This window comes from Streptopelia decaocto (genome assembly GCF_964273445.1).
Source record: "Streptopelia decaocto genome assembly, chromosome: 20".
Taxonomy (NCBI): Eukaryota; Metazoa; Chordata; class Aves; order Columbiformes; family Columbidae; genus Streptopelia; species Streptopelia decaocto.
In genome coordinates, this window is record NC_138675.1 from 2,937,663 (window position 1) to 2,956,399 (window position 18,737).

At 55.4% G+C, this 18,737-nt stretch overlaps 2 protein-coding genes across 2 annotated transcripts; both read right to left on the minus strand.

Annotated features, from left to right (window-relative positions):
* Positions 1-9,990: 9,990 nt before the first annotated feature.
* On the minus strand, positions 9,991-12,388 carry CAMK2N1 (calcium/calmodulin dependent protein kinase II inhibitor 1). The gene is made up of 2 exons (XM_082069875.1): positions 12,127-12,388; positions 9,991-11,353 (listed from the first exon to the last, which is right to left on the minus strand). The coding sequence occupies exons 1-2, from the start codon at positions 12,284-12,286 to the stop codon at positions 11,283-11,285; spliced, it is 231 nt and encodes a 76-aa protein (XP_081926001.1). The 5' UTR covers positions 12,287-12,388; the 3' UTR covers positions 9,991-11,282.
* A 2,877-nt stretch (positions 12,389-15,265) lies between these two features.
* Positions 15,266-17,944, minus strand: MUL1 (mitochondrial E3 ubiquitin protein ligase 1). The gene is made up of 4 exons (XM_082069903.1): positions 17,796-17,944; positions 17,610-17,697; positions 16,827-16,947; positions 15,266-16,058 (listed from the first exon to the last, which is right to left on the minus strand). The coding sequence occupies exons 1-4, from the start codon at positions 17,913-17,915 to the stop codon at positions 15,329-15,331; spliced, it is 1,059 nt and encodes a 352-aa protein (XP_081926029.1). The 5' UTR covers positions 17,916-17,944; the 3' UTR covers positions 15,266-15,328.
* Positions 17,945-18,737: the final 793 nt, after the last annotated feature.

Genomic DNA, 18,737 nt, shown 5'->3' on the forward strand with positions numbered 1-18,737 from the left:
CCTGCTGCCGTCTCTGTCTCCAGAATCAGAGATTTCAGCATTTATCCTGTCACCTGGGCCATCAGCAGGATGCTGAAGTTCTGCCTTCATCCTACACCTTCCTTAATTACTGTTGTTATCATTACAGGCATTAATAAAGCATCCATCAGGTTTTCCAGCCCAACTCAGGAGGTAGGAGCTATGTGATCCCTTATGTTCAAGTAAGGACCTGCTCCTGTTTCCTCTTGCCTTTGGTGACCTGTGTATATATACACGTATTTTTAAGAAATAGGCAGTTACAGCTCGATTTGCCCCCTCTGGACCAGATTAGAGGAGTCAGGTGTTTCCGTCTCATCCCCCCATCTCTGCCTTCACCCATTGGGGAAGGGCACTGGGCCAGGAGTTGGTAATTGCTCTTTAATCCTCTTTTCCTTCCCAAATTCTCCCTGCTGCTCCAGTGCTGCCCATCTTTGCTGTTCCATTTGCAAAGCCAAATCAATGGAAAATGCAGTTTTCCCCATAATTTCACCCAGGACTGAGTTGAGGGACCCACCGTGTGCTAAAAAAATGCCCGATCCTGCCTTCCTGCTGTGCTGTGGCACCTCTTGGTTCATTAACTGCCCTTCAGTTAGCTAATTGGGCTGTTAATGAGAGCAGGAAAGGCTGGGATCACCACCTTCTCCAGGGATGGAGTGGGGATAGGTCTCTCACATCTCTGAGGGTCCCCCTCACCATCCGAGGGGATTTTCACCCCATCAAGTCATTGTCTTTAAGACTTGGGTGCTCCGATGCTGTTGCCAGGGTGACTGCAAGTGCTTCATTAGGAGAAATTAGTTTGGATACAGTTGTCAGCTCGAGCTTAATAAATAAGCCCCTTTATACTGTGTAAATAAATATTTGCATCCACACAGGGAGGGAGAAGCTTCTCAGCCCCACAATCAGTGCCGAGGGGTGTTTTGGAGAGAGAGGTGGCCAAATTGGGGTAACCCTGGTGCAAAACACCTGGCGTGGGTGTCAGGCGGGTGACAGCAGGTGGTGGGACCCCACAGAGACCCCCAACCTGCCCTGACATGGGGAGATTTTGCTGCTCAACATCCCTGCCAGGGCTATTAGCCGCAGGGGCTCGTTAGCCAGCACCCGATGGAGCTTTTTCGTGCTTTGCAGGGTTATGAAACCTGCCGGAGAGGGGGAGGACAGGAGAGCTTAAAAAAGCCCCGTCGTGTGTGTGTCCCCCACACACACCCCACAGCCGAAAAGGGCTGGCGACGTGCCGCAGCCATCCCAGCACAGATTGTGCCTCTGCCCCCGTCTGCCCGCCAACGGAGTGGAGAACTTTGCTGGAAAATGAGCTTTTTTCATAGCATTTGCTGTGTCTTGTGTGTTTTTCCCCCCTAATTTCTGCCGAGGAAAACGGGGAAAGAGGCCACGGTGCAGTCACAGCCCCCCAGGAGCATCCACAAAGTGGTCCAGGGCTTCTCCGGATGCTTCTTGCTCCTGATTTCTCCAATAAGACACAGCAGAGCAATATAGAATCTACCTATGATGCTTGAGGTCAGCAGCCCCCAAACAAGCCCTCACCCCCGAAATCCAGACCAGGTTGCAGCATGGTGTCGTTTTATCTTAACTATATGTATTTTTTTTGCTTTGAGGATGTTTTTCCCTTTGATTCTTTTTTCCCATCCCAAGAGCCCGGGGGATGCGGCCGGTTGGTGCCCGTGGGCTTTAGCGCTCCCGAAATAGAGCTCAGGGGCAGCTTTTTGGGTGTTTCAGAGGCATCTGAGCCGAAGTCATGAGGATGTTATGCAAGACTTGATGATAGGTTGTAAACAGCTATTAAAGTGATTGACAGGCCCGAGATGAAGTATTAAGGGGGGGGGGGGTAAAGAAGAGAAAAGATGAGTAATAATGATTAAAATAATTAGCAAATGGAGATGTTCCATAAATGAGGGGAAAAGTCGGTGAGGATGAAGGTGCGGCGAAGAAACTGTGTTTGAGCAGGGGGCTGGGTGGATGAGGAGGATGTTGGGGCAGATACTGTGCACAGAAAAGTTTAGAAAAGGGGCTTTTTTCCCAAGTTTCTGGGTGTCAGGAGGGTTTTGCTCCCTCGAAACCAGCTCAAAAGCAATTCCAGCCCCAATCTGGCAGATTTGGGTTCACGGAGTGCTGCCAGATCCCAGCACCCCCAAAACCCAAGGGCTGAGCAACGCGACGAGCGCAGCCCCGAGTTAATTAGGAGAAACAAGCAGATTATGGGGAAGACAGCTTCTATTTATATATAAATACTCCAGTAATCAGCAGCGAAGGGCAAGGGAAATCCAATAGAAATATGTGGCTGTTTAAGAAGCTTTTGGAGCAAAACGTTACACAATCGGTTGCATTTGTCTGGCTCCATCTCCAAGATCCAGAAATTAAGGAAAATAAAAAGGAGAGTAAACCCATGCACGAGGAAGGAGAATGGATTTCCAGAGGCTTCTGCCCATCAAATAAGGGGAAATAAGGGGTCCAGGGAGCCCTTAAATTCAGCCCCCATGGGATGGAAGCTGCTGTGCACCCAGCAGCTCCTTTTGACCCCAAACTCCCAAGCTTTCCACTCAAAACCAGCCAGCCCCACACCTTGCAACTCTGCTGAGCGCACAACATGGATAAGGTAGAAATACATATATACATGTGGAATTTAATCTATAAAATATGCCCAGAGCTTTGCTGTGTTTCTCAGGGGTGCTCGTCACACAAGAAGCTGCAGGAGCAGAAATAGTTGCCAGTTGCCCCTAATTTCACATGCCACCTTTTTTGCAGGAAAACGGGGCTTTTAGTGGGATTTGGTGACCCCACACATGCACTTTGCTGGGCATCATCTTAATTATGTGTATTAGTGGGAATCACCTGGGCTGGAAGCTCTTCAAACCCCTGGAGTTTGGGCCGTTTTGGGTTGTGTTTTTTCCCCCCTCCCTCTCTATACTCACACCCAGGACAGCTGCTCTGAGTTTTTGTAATTTATTGATCCCAAAGGTTATATAAGACCTAAAGCAGAGGTTTGGGGGGGTTGCAGGAGGGGTGGGTGCATGGGGAGCCTGTTTGTGTCCTCTTTTTGGGATGTTTGCACACCCACTGGTGCTGTTCTTGGGCCATTCCCCAGCTCAAAGGGGCCAGGAGGATGAAGTTTGTCCCTTTATGCTACAAGGAGCTGCTGTTGCCACCCAAGGGTCACCAGTAAGTGTTTGTTTTGGCTCCGGGGATGCCGGTGGCTTTGCACTGTTGATTTTAGGTATTGCATTTAAATGGGTAGAATTCTATGCTCTGTGCAATGGCCTTTTCTGGATTTCTGCTCTTTTGTGCCACCTCCAAAGTCACCTTTGCCAGGGGCAGCGTGTGTCAGGTTGGGATTTACACATGAGCACGAGTCCTGTGTGGTCGCTTCAGTTGTTCGTGTCATTAAATCTCCTGAATGTGCAGATATTCTGGTGCCGATGTGCAAAAAACTCAGCTAAAGGTCTGTGAGCTCCCTGCCCATTAAATTAGGGGCTTTCTGGCTTTTTGTCTTGTTAACTCTTTCCATGCACAAAGAAGGAAGGCAAAGGGATGTATGATAAATACATGTGGGTGTGCAGGGTTGGGGGAAATTTACACCTGGAATGTGGGGTGTAAATGCCTTTGGAAAGGTGGTCGGGTTGGGGCTGCAGCTCCTTGCAACCCTCTCTTGCTTGTGCAAGGGGAACTGATGCCAAAGCACCATGATGGGTAGAAACAATATTACTTTGGTGCATCAAGATGCAAAATTACTGGGTGTTTTGGCCAAATGCATCTCTGTGCTGCTGATGTGTATGTTCCTAGGGTGAGGTCTGGGGGTCGATGGCTGCTGCTCAACCGTGTGTTTGCTGCCCTGCAGAGCCTCTCCAGGAGTGGGAGATGCTGCTCCCAACCTTCCCCGTCCCACACCCCTTCATGTTTGGTTAAACACCTTTAAAAACTGGTTTGTCTTTGGAGCTATTCCCCAATCCCATGGCTTGAAGTGGCAGCAAGCGAGTGCTGCATGCTGCAGGGCTGATGCGTGTGCTGCTCGCTGGCTTTGGGGGTTTTGGCAGCTTTTGTCCTGGGTTTGAGCTGCGGTGGGTTGAATTCCTCATTTTTTGGGTCTCCCTGGTGAGGATGATGAAGGGATGGGCTTGGGGATGTCACCGCATTTAGGCACAGCTGTCCCTGCTGTGGGACCCACGGGACAAGCCGGGCTCAGGCCATGGGTCCCACGCCACGACGCAGCTCGGGGGCCGTGGGTCCCGCTGCTTTTTCCTCTCTCCTCGGGGCTGTGCGCGCTGCTGCGGCTTATGCAAGTGCTGGCAGCCTTGTGTAACAGTGCTGCAGCCGGTGGCGCGGGGGTGAGCGGCTGCGGGGGCCCCCGGAGCATCCGAACACCCGTGAGCATCCGTACACCCGCCTGGGCGCCCTCCCACCTGCATCTGCCCAGGATGCCTTATTTGTTTCCCTGGTGTTCAGGATGAATGTTTTGAAGGTTTTGTGGCTGTTTGCTTCTGGCTGGAAAGGAAAGGTTAAACTGGGAAGGCTGGTACAGCTGAAATGGGCTGAGCGGGAGCTGTGTCGAGCGGTGATGGGATGGGGTGCACCTCCCCAAACCTCCCAATGGGGGTGTCCTGGGGGGTGTCGCTGTGTCGTGGCCTCGGCTTCCCCTCGTGCCCGCTCCCGGCGCACCAAGATGCGAAATTCTTTATTTATTTTTAATTATGAAACCTCGTTGTTTTGCTGTGCTGGGTGTCCTTTGGAGCCCCCTCCTCGCCCCTGCTTCCCCGGCGCCCGCCGCCAATTTGGAGCTGAACCCTGTTGCCATGGAGATGGGTTGAGGATGCTGAGGATGCTGCGGGTCTCGTCCTGCCTGCGGTGCAGGGCCGCTCACCCTCTGCCATTCCTCACCTGCATTAACCTGGGTGACCAGGCTGGGATTACCCTGGCCTGGAGAATCCCGGGAGGTTAAACCCCGTGGGTGGTTAAGCCCGGCTTGGCTTTGCACCATGCTAGATCTTGCTCACCGTGGCACACAACATTTGTTTGCTCTAAGAGGTTCCCCCAAATTTATTTGTCCAGATCAGTTGAAAATAACCCCAGGTTGGCTTTCCAAAGGCACCCCTTCCCAAATAAACTCTGTTTCTGGCTCTTTTCCGTCCCGCTGGGGATGTTGTAGGATGCTGTGGCTTGGGAAGGGCTGGGACTGGCTTGTACCCAGCCTGGTCCCAGTTCCACCAGCACCCACCACCCCTCACAATGGGGGTGTCCCAGTCCTGGGGCTTCCCCCATCCCCTCAGCCAGCACCGGGCAGGGGCTTTGCTCCGTATTTTCTCCCTCTGGACACAACCATGGGGAATTAGTTGGTGCTTCAGGTTTAAAACGATGCTAAGCTGAGGAAATGCTAATTAATTAGAGCTAGTTGGAAAATCCTGAGTGATTCCTTGTGGCAAGAACCTCCTGGGTGTGTGTCCCCCTCCAAAAATACATTTTGGTTTTTTAAGAGCCCCTTTAATGCTCCCCAAGCCTGGCTTTTGCAAAACACTGGTGTGTTTGGCCCCGTTGTTGGGGATTTGGGGATGCCGGGGGGGTTAGGAGGGGGCACCATCGGCTGAGCCCCATTCTGTTGTCTCTGAATTGCTGCCTATTTGTTTGTATTTGAGCAGGTTTGGAGCAAAACTGGGAAACGGGGGGTGTGTGGGGGGCAAACACAGCTGAGCGCGACTGACTCAGAGCTGGATTGGCCCCATCCCAGCACCGTGAGTCACCGCCGGGTATTTCAGGGTGTTAAATCACACGGGCTGGTGCTGGGGGGGTGTGTATTTTTGTGGTTTGCTTATTTTGCTTTGCTTTGCTTTTGTCCCCCACTCTGGAAAGGGGCTGGTTGTTCCAAGCCATGGACACAAAGCTCTGGGGACCCCAAGAGATGCTCCTGGCAGCTGCTTTTCTCCCTTTCTTTCCATGTTTGCTCATCAAACAATAGGAAAGGACGAGTGGGATGGGGAGATGTTAAAAAGCCACCAGGAACAGGGGGGTCTTAAAGCAAAGGGCTCGTACGGGTGTCACACATGCAAAAATTAGTATGTATATTAATATATGTATAAATTAATATATATTAATAATTGCAATGCCACAGCATGGGGAATGAGCCCTAATTCCACAGGTTTCTTTTGTATCTGCCCGCTGAGGATGTGAAAATGCTCCTGGGTTGGAAAAATATGAGGTTGTGCAGGCATCCCCCCCCAAATAATAAAAATAACCCCCCTCTAACCTTGAATATTTAACTGATAAAACATCAGTGGGGTTGCAAACCCCCTCTAATGTTGGATATTGAACCGGTGGGGTTGCAGAGCCTGGTGCTTTGCTCGGGCTTGGGTTTTATTTGAGCATCTGCTTCTGCATTTAGCTCAGACTGAAACTTTTCTTCTTTTATTTGGTGAGGTGTCTCCCACTTGTTGTTGTAAAGCAACAGTTTGACACCTTGAGCAATGTATAAATGAAGATGTCTGATGTTTCGCTTAGTCCTCATTAGCGGGAGCAGCTGTTTAGAATATCCTAGAAATTTTAACTCCAGGCTAAAAAGAAAAGAAAGAGCCTGGGGAGAGTGGCAGCGCTGCTTTGGGGCTCCCAGAGACGGGCAGCAGGAGGGATTTGGGGTGAAAAGAAGCTCTTTTAGCATCTCCCATGCGGTCTCTGACGCTCTGGGAGTACCAGTGGAGATGGGAGATGAGCCCCAAATTGTGCTGCTTGTGTGTTATACTATTTTTCTCCCTTCCATTTCAGCCTTTTGGGCGCTGATGTTGTGTCCAAACGTCCCGAGTGGCTGAATCGGGTGGGATCACAGAGCCCCAGTGGCCTCTAGTGGCTGTGGGACAGAGAGCCTGCGGATGGGGGACCCGCAGCACCCCAAAATCCCCCCCAAAAAGTGACTGTTTGGCCCCATCCTGCAAGAGACCCTTCTCCTGGGGTGAACCCCAAAGGCAGAGAGAAATTCAGTGGAAAACAAATATTAAAAAGTCAAAAGAATGCCCAAGGCCTGCATCACCCCACACAGAAATTGGAGCTGGGATGGCGCAGCCACTGGGGTTTTTCTTATTCCTGTGTTAAAAAAGCGAGGGGAAAATAAAATAAATAATTTTCCTGCAGGGCAGAATTTCCTTCATGTTTTTGCCCATTTTTGCCCATTCTTCTATTTTCCAAAGGGTACGTTATGTCGGTGGCACCGCAATATGAACCATTAACGGTGCGCGGCGGGAAGCAGCAGCGGTCTCAAGAGAATGGATCAAAGCGGGTTTGAGACCGTTAAAATGACCGGTTTCATGTCTTTTCCACTGAAAGTCACTTAAACCGCCTCCTTCTGAGTCATTGTGGTTTGTTTTATTTATTTTCAACAAGAGGAATAACTGACCCCATTTTCTTCCCCCAAACGGCGGCGTTTGGGGGCAGGATGGAGCATCCCTGCCCTGGACACGCTGCTCTGCGGCCCCCCATGAAAAATAAATCACTTTGCAGGGGAGCGCTGGCCTAGTTTAACATGCCCTAGTTTTGGTAGGATGAACAGAATAAAGAAGGAATATTTATTTTGGGCGGTTGCTACATGGGCATCCTTTTGGGGGAAGCACTTTGGGGGGCTCGCCTGCTTCTCCCTGGCTGCCACCCACTGCCCTTGATTTTTGGGGTGTTTTCCTATGGATTATTACAAACTGATGCGGGAAATGAGTGGCGGGGACACTGATACAGCCCCAAAATGGGCACCCGTGGTGCTGGTATCATCCCCACGGGGGTTTACACGATGCAAAGGGCTGATGCTGCGGGGGTTTAAATCCTGCAGAAAATGCGAGGATTTTGAGATGGATAAAACCACTCCCCATGGCTTTTGGGTGTGAGGGGTTGGGGTCGGGTTTGCTGGGGGACCAATTGTTTTAGCACCTTCCCCCTAGTGCCAAAATCCCCAGGAATTTGGGCTAAAAGTGCTTGTTTGAGCGCAGCAACCCCTCCGGGTGCCACCGGGACCTTTGCACCTTTGTCCCTCCACCACCTCCTCCTTCCAAAGGTGCCAAGTTTCAGTAAATAAACCCACAAACAGCTTTTTAAAAATTATTTTTAATTTTTTCCTCCTTTTTCTCCCACCGCTGCCAAAACCAGCAGCACATATGGGCCAGAATTGGGTGGGGATTCTGATTTCTTTTGCAGTTTCCATGGGGATTTGGCACTGGAGCTGCTGGGTACTGGCTCCCTGGGCTGGGGTTGGGGGGGAGGGGGTGTTTTATTGTATTTTTTGGGTTGTTTTTATGTATTTTCTCCACCGGTCCCGGTAACCAGATCCCGGCGGTGACACCGGCGTCTCCCGGCCAAGGTCACCGTGGAGATCGCAGGCAGCCGCCTGCCGGCGCTGGGCCATCTGTTAAATAATGTATGCAATAAACTCCTGTCCCGCGGCCGCCTTAATCCTTAAATCCTCCTTCAGAATATCATCTCCCGGCGATGCGTGGCTGGGGGATCCCCAGCTCAGCCTCTGGGGTGCATCTTCCCCCATATGCATCCCGCAACCCCCTTTTTATTGCCCCTCCATCCTCATCCTCGCCGGCAGCCGCCGTGTCGCCGCGCTCTCCTGCTCCATTATTGATGTGCTGTGCATGAAAGATGCAGATAAAAGAAGCGGTTTATAATTTAGCAGAATCTCCTCTCCTTTCAGCCTCCCTTCCCCCTCGGCTTTCGGGATTTTTCTGCTTCGTTCCGGGGTGTCGAGGGGTTTTTTTGGGGGGGGGTTCCTGGCACCGCATCGCTGCAGCACCTGGTCTGGTGCAGCTGGGTTTTGGGGGATTTTGGGGTGTTTAGGTTGTTTTGGTGTTTTTATGCATGGGGAAAAAGTGGGTAATTGGGTCTGGCAGACCCGTAGATCAGGTTTTAATGCAAAACTGGGGCTTTTGGGTATATAAAAGCCCATGGTTATGTGTGTGAGCTGCTTGGGATGCAGGATGCTCTGCTGCTCTGTGGGCTGTGGCTGCTCGCACCCAGCTGCTGGTTGGGGTAAAAACCACTAGAATAGGGAAAAAGAACCTTCCCTCGAGCCCATCTTGTGCTTTGCAGGTACGTGGGGTCACCCAGGATGGAAAATCCCGGGGCCAAATTGTTGGTGGTGTCACCCGAGTCCAACCCCTGGGACCTCGGAGCTGAACCCAATGGGCAAAGAATTCAAGTATTTGTTGTGTTTTGGTTGGTTTCATTTTGGTTGGTTTGGCTGTTTTTCAAGGGAGTGCTTGAGCAAATCTCCCCATCCCGTCCCCTACCTGTGAGAGGCTGTGGGGTTAAAAATAGAGAGGTAAATAGCAAAGGAGCTGGAGCCTGAAAATGGGGGTGTTTGGGCAGCACCGGCTCCCCGTCCCACCCCAGAATTATCAGTTTTCCCCCCCGGCCATCGCCGTATGAAGCAGCGCCGGCCCTGCTCGGCATCACGCTGCTTTTATTGCAATATATTGCTTTATTTGCAATAAAACCCTGTCCCCAGGACCCGTTTCCCAGGGAATGATTGTATTCCCCCCCTCCCTGGCACAAAGGTTTGGTGGGAGTAATAAGGGCCAATTAACGCTGCTCCCAGGCAATGATTAACGATGCGATCGCGGGGAACCGGCCGGGATTTGGGTTTGGGATGAAAACCCCATTTCCCCCAGGTTTTCCCAGCTGCAAAGCCGCCTTTTTGTGTCCCCGCCCCATCCCCAGCAGCTGCTTTTGGGACCTCGCCTTGAATTTCCCCATGGAATTTGTGCCCTGGGGGCGTTGTCCCACCGACCAACCAACCAACAAATCGCATAAATTAATATTAATTATAATTAATTATTCAGGGCGCAGCATGACCCCAGTCGCGGGGGTCGTGGGGAGGTTTTTTCTGCTGTATTTTGGCGGTTTTGGGGTGTTTGGGGCGGGATGCTGGCAGCGCTGGGCCCCACAGCACGCGGGGAAGCACGGCAGATCCGCGCTTATTCCTTATATATATATATATTTTTCCATTTTGTTTCATTTTTCCTTTTATTTGGACATTGCAGAAATAGCCCTGTGTAGTGGATAAAAGTGCAACATACACAATATTTAAGAAAAAGGAGGAAAGGAAAGAAAAAGACCCTGCCTTGAGGTCTGGTTTAGAGTCGCAAACAGGAACAAGGAACCGAACGCTGGCGCGAGAGGCGCTTTTTTCCCCTATTTTTTTATATGCAAGTCATGCAAAATAGTTAAAAAGAAAGATTAGAAAAGAGAAGTTAAAGAAAACCCCACGAGAGACCGACCGAGCCCTAGAAAGAGCAGAAAACCCCGAGCGCTGCTTGACTCGGGGAGGGAATCGCTGCCCTCCGGCATCTCCAAGTGTTTGGCACTCTTGTGATTACATTAGATTATTTCTTGTAGTATATATATATATATGTTTTTAATACAATCTATTAAAGAAAGAAAACGGCCACAATATAAGAAAAATAAAACCAAGAGCACTCACAGTACAGACCGCATGGTGGTTAGAAAAGCCGAGCGTCCCCCCGCCCCCCCGTACATATAAAATCTGTCCCTTTGCTCACAGCAACCGAGAAGTACAAGCTTTAAAAAATAAACCAGCAATTCTTCCTCTAGGCCTTTCCTTTATAAAAGTTTTGTTTCTGTTGTTTGTTTTTTTTCCCCCTCGAGAACCTTAAAACGTGACTAAAATGAAATATATATATATATATTATTTTTATATATCATTTCCCAACATCCAAAGACATCAACATAAAAAAGAACGGAAGGAAGAGGGGAGAGCGTGGTACATCCAAGTGCACGGATTCATTTTTGCAAGATTAAATAATGTAAACAAGGTGCCCACTGGGAACAACCGTCCGGGGGGACCCCGGGGCCGCCCCCTCCCTCCATCGCTGCCCCTTTCCCTCTTACCCCCCGTCTCGCCATGTTCATCGCACCGAGAATAGAAACCGCGGGTGATTCGGAGCCACGACGCCTCCGTTTGTAGTCGGTGGGTTGGGGTGTGAGGGCGTCGGAGCGGGTCGTTACTTTTCCAATTGATTTCTTTTACGTTTTAATGTATGATTTGATCTGTCGCCGGGCTTCGTCTCGCTCGCCGCTTTCCCTCCGCGTCTCCCATAGGGCAGGATGTGGTGCTGGGGGCCGCGGGCTGGCGAGGATGCTCACTCGGTGCGGTGCTGCGGGGGGCTCTGATTTCTTTATTTGTTGCCGATAACCTGCGCCGTTGTAAAGCGACCCCCCCCACCACCCCCTGACCCCCTCAGCTCCAGCCGAGCGTCCCCGGGGAGGCTTTAAACACCGGGAGGGGCTTTTTCCGTGAGATTTTGCAGCACATCATCAATTCTATCGTCTTCAATAACCACTGGAAAGCAGAAAGAACAGAACGGTGATGAATACGCTGCCGCCGTGCTCCTCTCGCCCAAGGTCACCCCAGGGTGGTGGCACCTCAGGGTGGGCTTGGGGGGTTCTGCATCCCTGGTGAAGCCTGGGGGGTATCGGTACCTGGTGCGTGGTGCCCGAAACTCCCCAGAGTACCCAGCACATTGTGCCCCGTCCCTGGGGAGGGTACCTGGTACCCCAACCCCGGTGCTGGTGCCTTGTCCCTGGGGAAGGTTCCTGTGCCTGGGGTACGGTGCTTTGTCCCCAGGGACAGTCCCTTCTCCTCTACACCCTGGGGATGGTCCTTGGGGGGACAACGTCCTGTCCCTGGGGAAGGTCCCTGCTGATTGACCCCCCCGGCAAAGTGCCCAGGAGGGTCCCCACTACCCAAAACCCCTGGGGAAGGTCTCTTGGGCGCGTTGCCTGGTGCATCGTGCCCTGTCCCTGGTGTCCTGCATCCCCAGAAAGGGCCCTGGTCCCTATGCCACCCCGGGTACCCTGTGCACCGGGGACGGTCCCTGCATCCCGGGCAGGTACCGGGGGACACGTCCCTGAGGAAGGTCCCTTGGGCACGATGCCAAATAGACCGCGAGGCGCCCGGTGCACCGTGCCCTGTCCCTGGGGACAGTCCCCGCTGTCCTGCATCCCCGGGAAGGTCCCTGGGGCACCGTGCCCGACATCCCGCCGGGTACCCGGGGCCGCTCCCGTCCCCGGGGAACCTCCCGCTGCCCCCCGCCCGCTCCCCCCGGCACCCACCTCTCTTGCTGCGCCCGATCTGCCCCAGCTTGGGCGGCCGCTTGCCCTGCCCGCCGGCGAGGAGCCCGTCGGGGCCGCCGAGGCGGACGGGGAACGGCAGCTGCCCCACGGCCGCGTCCCCCGCCAGCTGCCCCTCGCCGTAGGGCGGCCCCTCCGACATGGGGGCGGCGGGGGGGGGCCCGGGGCCGCCGCCGCCGCCCCCCGACAGCCTCCCGGGGCGCGGGGCCCGCGGGCCCGGGGCAGCGGCGGAGCGGGGCGCGGGGCGGCCGCCCCGTCACATCCCGGCCCGGCGCTGCTGGCGGCTCCGCGGCTGCGGCGGCGGCTCCGGCGGTGGCGGCGATAGAGGAGCGGGGGGCGGGACCGGGAGGGACGGGGCGGGAGCGGCACAGCCCCCGGGAACGGGACCGCCCCTCCCGCCGGGGCTGCCCCACGCACCCCGGGGATCCCCGCGGCTGCCCCACAGCATCCCCCGGATGCCCCACAGCCACATCTGGGGAGCCCGGAGCTGCCCCACAGCATCCCCGGATGCCCCGCACCATTCCTGGGGAGCCTGGACCTTCCCCACAGCATCCCTGGGGTGCCCCACGGTATCCCTGTGAAGCCCACAGCTGCCGAACGGGCATCCGTGGGGAGTCTGGAGCTGCCCCACAGTATCCCTGGTTCCCCGGAGCTGTTGAACAAGGAGCCCTGCGGAGCTTGGAGCTGCCACACACCATCCCCAGTGTGCCCCACGGCATCCCCGGGGACCCTGGAGCTGCCCCACAGCCACAGCTGGGGAGCCCAGGCTGCCCCACAGCATCCCTGGGGACCCCAGCACTGGGACTCAGCCCCACATCTGCCCTGCACACCCCAGCAGAAATGACTTGTCAATGGGATTCTGGCACTTTTTGGGGGGCTGCGACGTGGGGAGTCGGTCTGGGCGCTCTCGGTCCCCAGGACGTGTCCCTGTACAAGCCTTTCCCTGGGGACAGTGGGGTGGCTTTGGGGTGTCTGTGAGCATTCCATAGAGTCTGCCCCAGCACAGACCATCGGGGTTACTTCCCAGCAGTCAGACAGCTGGGGCTTCCTGGGAAGGCTGGGGTCACCATTTTGGGGAAGACCACAGCTAATTTGGGGGGTTCAGGCATTCCTGGTGCATCCCTGCGGAGCAGAGTTGGGGAGACAGTGGGGACAGCAGCAAAATCCATATTTGCATGAGGCTGGTACAACATCTTCACCAGTGGATTTCTTCCAGAAGTGGGAGCCCAGCTCGTTTTGGGACCAAGCGGGACGGGGACACAGGGTCAGGTCAATCTGCCCCGGGGCTGTTCCCACCCCGAAACCCCTCGTTTGGTGACACCCTCAGCTCCCAGAGCCGCACGAGCCCCAATCCCGCACACCCCCGAGCTGTCAGCTCCTTACATAAGGTTCCATCTCCGCCCGAGATATCGCGGGGGAAAGCTTGAAAACAGGAGGCAAAAGGTAGCGGGGAAAGCACAGCCCCCAAAAAAGGGTATTTTTAGGCTTTGCTTGACAGCTCCATTCCCTGGGGAAAGTGCTGGGGCTTGAGGCCGCGTCCTGCACCTGTCTGCCTGGGGGGTGACGTCCCTGCTGTCCCCATCGAGAGAACGAGGCTTTTTGGGGTGGTGGGTCCCCAGAAAACTGCAACTGGGGAGCGAAGGGCAAAACCTTGGTACCGTACAGGGAGCGATAGGCAGCGATACTCATTAAAATAGTCTCTAAATATGATTTTTACAGCAGAAAATTGCTTTTAGGGAAAAGAATCGAGGTCTCAGCTGGTCCGGATCTTAAATCCCGGCTGTCAGGATGACAGGTGTGGTTTGGCAGAGCCCATCCCTCGGGGATTTCTTGCTCTTTGTCTGGGAGTTTCTCGTCTGTTTTGGGGGTTTTTTGTGCCGATAAAAGGAGGTTTTGATTCCCGGCAGCGGCAGGAGGGCACAAAGGGCACGGGAGGGCAATAACCGTGGGGACAGCAGGGAGACGCCTCCGCCAGCGAACCCCGGTTTGGCTTCTCCCCGCTGGGATCCCCGCTCTCCCCCCGCAGGCAGGGCCAGGCAGGGCCAGGCAGGGCCAGGCAGGCAGCCTGGCTGTGACAGGCAGCCACTGCCATCTACAGCCGGCGGGCCCTTCTCGTTAATGTTCAACGAGGAAATATCCCGTTTCCTTGTTAAACTCACCATTTTTTATTGGAGCTTCATGGAATTTTTTTGAACGCGTGGGAGGACGTGGGTGGCTCTGCCCGCCCGCAGGCGCCAGATGGGGCGCGGGGGGTTCCCCCCGTGTCAGTCCTGGGTTTTTTGGCTGTTCTTGCTCCAGGCTCCCAAAAACAGGGGCTCCCCTCCCTGCTCCTGCGTGTCTCTAATTGAAAACTCAACGCCGCCACAGCAAATGTTAATTAAAGCATCGTTAATTCTCTCAGGTGCCATTACCATACGTGATTTATGGCAGAACGGGGGAGTTGGGGAAGGGAATTTCCCTCATCTGGGTGGATGTTTGGGGTTTTGGTACCACCTGCGTTACAGACAAGGGGACAGCGGTGTCTGTCACAACCGGTGTCAGGTTTGGTGCATCCCCCCCATTACCCCAACTCGGTCCCCACTTGGTGTGATTTACGTTCCTTTGGTGTCGATCCGCACAGCGTGTGCGCCCCGGGGAGCACAGATCCCGTCACCCCCCCAGGGCCACGGAACGATCCACGACAAACACGCTTTTCATCCTGGTTTATTCCTTCACATCCCATTTTCCACCCCAGCTCGAGCCAAGCGCAGCAATCGGCCGCAGCGTTTTCGCCTCCAGGTGTGACACGGTCACAACTTGATTTTGCAGACGGTCACAAAACTGCTTTTGTTCACACAAGCTCTCTGAAAACTCCCCCTGCTCTGTGGCTCCTCAGAGCCAGCTGGCAGCATCACCCCAATTCCGCAGCCATAATACATCTTTATTTTTCCTCGCAATATTTTTATAAGGGACCACAAGCTCAGCAAACCATGACACAAACCCCAAGAGTCCAACTCTTAACAGAAGAGCTTAAAACAGCATCTCCCAGCCGAGCACTGCGCCCTTTGCGAGGACTCCTCGTCTCTCACCCCCCAAAAAACCTCCGGAGCTTCCCCAAAATCAACCACTCAAGCAGGCAGGCGAGAAAAAACCCCTTTGCGAGAGGCAGTTTTAATGCTAAAAGCTTCCCCCAGCGCACAGAAATTTAACTGTTGTACAAGGGAACCACCCTGGACACGGGCTGTCGGCAGACGGGGCAGCGCTTGGGCTCGGGGAGCGCCCGGTAGCACTCGCTGCACGAGCAGACGTGGCCGCACTCCAGGAAGACGCAGGATTTGGCGTTGCTCAAGCAGACGACGCAGGCGTTTTTGAGCGTTTCGCCACCTTCCGCGTTCATCTCGCGCATCAGGCGCTCCTGCGCCTGTCGGAATTCCTCCTGCATCTGCTTGAGGTGCCGCCGCTCCCGGTGGTGCCGGTATTGCTTCCGTAGGATGAAGAAGAGGACGGTGCAGGTGGCGAAACCGAAAACGACGGTGAGGATTTTCCAAAAGCGGACGTTCGCCTCGTGTTTTTGCAGCAAGGTGCTGAAATCCAGGCTGCTGAGGTAGTAGGGCATGCCCTGCTTGGGCGGCTGCAGCTTGATAGTGGCGTTGTCCAGCACCAGCTCTCCCACCCCCGTCAGCGCCGTCCCCACCTTCAGCATCTGCTCGGTCTCCTGGATGCCCTTGGGACGCTCCCCGCTGATGTAGTGGCCGATGACGTCGGTGAAGGACTGCACGGAGGGGTGGAATTTCTCGTACACCGTCTCCAGGCTGAGCTCGGCGGCGTCCAGGGGCTTCATCACGCGGACGGTGACCCCGGTGCCTTCCTCGGGAGGGACCAGGTCGAAGGGGGTGGTGTTGGTTCGCTGGTGGATGATCTTCTCATAGTCGTTCCTGCGGGAGGAGAAGGGGATGAAGCCAACAGGAGCGTTGGCGCTTCCCACCAAGGCTGGCAGGGAAACACCCGCCTGTTTTGGGGACTGCCAGGTGTCCCCTGTCCTGAGCGAAGCTTTTTTTAGGTGGAATTCTCTGGACAACAGCATTTTTTTCCCTCACACGCCACCCTCACCTCTGCGCTTCTACAGTCCCCACAGAACAACCGTGGGCTTTACTGTCACCGGGTGAGCGCCCCATCCGCCCAAATTCCCCCTTATCTCCCCATGGTGTTCCTGGCTGCCAGAAACCGCGCTGTGAGAAGCGCTGCCTGTCACAGGTACAAATTTGAGCAGCGTCATCCGACGTGCTGAGGCTGGAAGAGCGTCACCATGTTCTTGTTTCCGCAGCTCTCAGGGCCAGGCTGCTCTCAGGACACCTGGATGCAGGTATCACCCGAATCCAACTAAATTCTGGTTTGACTGCGCTGTTTTGCTCGGGAAACACCATCCTGTGGCCACCTCTAAAACAGCAACATGATGCTGCTGATAAATGCTCTGCCCACCTTGAGTCACTCTACATGCTCATCATCTACAGCCCCTAGATGAGCTCTGAAAGCCTCCAGCCCCAAAACCAGCCAAACATGCCCCATTTTGGCAGTGGCAACAGGCCCCCGTGGGGTCCATGTCTGTGTCACCTTGGTCACTTTGGCCACACTTGAAGTCATTTCTGTGTGTCAGGCCCCCTGAGGCCACCTCAGGGGGACATTGGTGGGCACTGGGCACATACCAGAGGTGGGTTGTTCGGTTCCAAACCATCTTGTGCTCCTGCAGCGTCAGCCGCTGCACAACGCCCTTGCAGTTCTCCACAAACTGGCTGCTCAGGGTGTCCTTCACGGACTGCACCACACCTGAAAGGCAAATCCGAAGGGTGTGTGAGGTGCCTGTTAATCATCTGCTTCATTTCTTAGGGTGTACAGTGAATACGGGTAGTACTGGAAAAAGACAGGGAGACAGAGGAGTGGAGAGCTCGTGTTCTGAGCCGTCAGGAGAGCCCGTGGCTGCCTGACAAGGGGGAGATGAGCAACGGGCAATGGAGCTGGGGAAGGGGCTGGAGCACAAGTGTGATGGAGCGGCTGAGGGACCTGGGGGGTTCAGCTGGAGAACAGGAGCTGAGGGGAGACCTTCTGATCTCTGAACTGCCTGAAAGGAGCTTGGAGCCAGGGGGGTCGGGCTCTGCTCCCCAGGAACAAGCACCAGGAGCAGAGGAAACGGCCTCAAGTTGCGCCAGGGGAGGTTGAGGTTGGATGTGGGAACAATTTCTTCCCCAAAGGGCTGTGGGGCATTGGAACAGACTGCCCAGGGCAGTGCTGGAGTCACCATCCCTGGAGGGCTGGACAGACGGACATGAGGTTCTCAGGACAGGGGGCAGGGACAGGGCTGGGGAGGGGTTGGACTCGATGATCTTGAGGGGCTTTTCCAACCAAAATGACTGTGTGCCCCGATGGGGGCAGAACCGCGGGGTGGAGATTAAATCCCCGCCCAGGGATGACGCTTTGGGTCCCGCCGCTACCTTCGATGACCGCATACGGGACGCAGCGCCCCGGCGCCTCCAGCAGCACCGCCCGCAGGTCCCCGTCCAGCCGGACCGTCCTGGCGCCCTGCGGGGAGCAAACCGAGGCCGCGGCTCAGCCGAGGGGCCCAGGCCGCGCTCGGGGCCCGGGCCCTGCGCCCTCCCCGGGGGGCCCCGCGCACCCACCTCGAGGCCGCGGGCGACTCGGGCCCTTTGCCGGTACACGGAGTAGAGCAGCGCGGTGAGCGCGGTGCTGGTCGCCAGCAGCGCGGCCTGCAGGGCCGAGGGCCGCCCGCCGCCCTCCATTGCCGCCGCGCCGTTACCGCGGCAACCGCCCGCCGCCACCGGCGCCCGGTGATGACGTCACCGGGACGCTCTAGCGGGCGGCACCGCCACCATCGAGACGCGGTCCGCCAGGGCTGGAGGGGGGCAAAAACAGGGACGAAGTGCCCTGAGCCCCCCAACAAGGCTTTTTTGGGGGGCCGGAGGGGCACAAATCCCAGCGCCACAGGGCCTGGGGGGGCAGGCAGGACAGGCCGTGTCCCCACAGGGCCTTGGGGGTTTAATCCCAGCGTTGGGGAGCAGGACAGATCCCAGCCCCCCCCTCCAGGGGTCTTGGAGGGGAAACTAAAGCCCAGCCTAACAAGGCCTGGGGGTGGGATTATCCTAAATCCCAACCACCCCCTAGGATTGCTGTAGCAGGGCCCAAAGCTCAGTAGCCCTATGGCCATGGGGGGAGCACCCCCAGTGCCCCCCCCACCCAGGGCCTTGGTATGAGGGGGGGACCCAAATCCATGGCCCCCACTGCAAGGACACGGCTCAGGGTGGGCATGCAGCCCCCAGCCCCCTTTCAGCCCCCAGCCCCATTTTTAAGTGTCCTCCCACCCCCCAATGCCATGGCCGGGCTGGGGGGTCCCTGCCAGCCCCATGCTGGGGGGGGACACAAGACCCTGTGTGTCCTCCCCCCATCCCCTTCCCAGGCTTTATTCTGAGAAAGCAGCAAAAGAAGAAGATAAAAAATAGCAAATTTTGGTAAACTATTGATGTTCAGGGCCTTGGTGTTGCTTTTGGGGTGGGCAGCGGGGGCTGCAGATCAGCGCTGCCCTGTGCTGGGGGTCTGAGGGGCCC

Coding starts and splice junctions, on each gene's coding strand:
- CAMK2N1 (XM_082069875.1), bottom strand. CDS start 12,286: ATGTCGGAGGGGCCGCCCTACGGCGAGGGGCAGCTGGCGGGGGACGCG. Junction 11,354..12,126: donor GATCGGGCGCAGCAAGAGAG/GTGGGTGCCGGG, acceptor TCTGCTTTCCAG/TGGTTATTGAAGACGATAGA.
- MUL1 (XM_082069903.1), bottom strand. CDS start 17,915: ATGGAGGGCGGCGGGCGGCCCTCGGCCCTGCAGGCCGCGCTGCTGGCG. Junction 16,948..17,609: donor CCCGTATGCGGTCATCGAAG/GTAGCGGCGGGA, acceptor TTTGCCTTTCAG/GTGTGGTGCAGTCCGTGAAG. Junction 16,059..16,826: donor AACCGAACAACCCACCTCTG/GTATGTGCCCAG, acceptor CTCCTCCCGCAG/GAACGACTATGAGAAGATCA.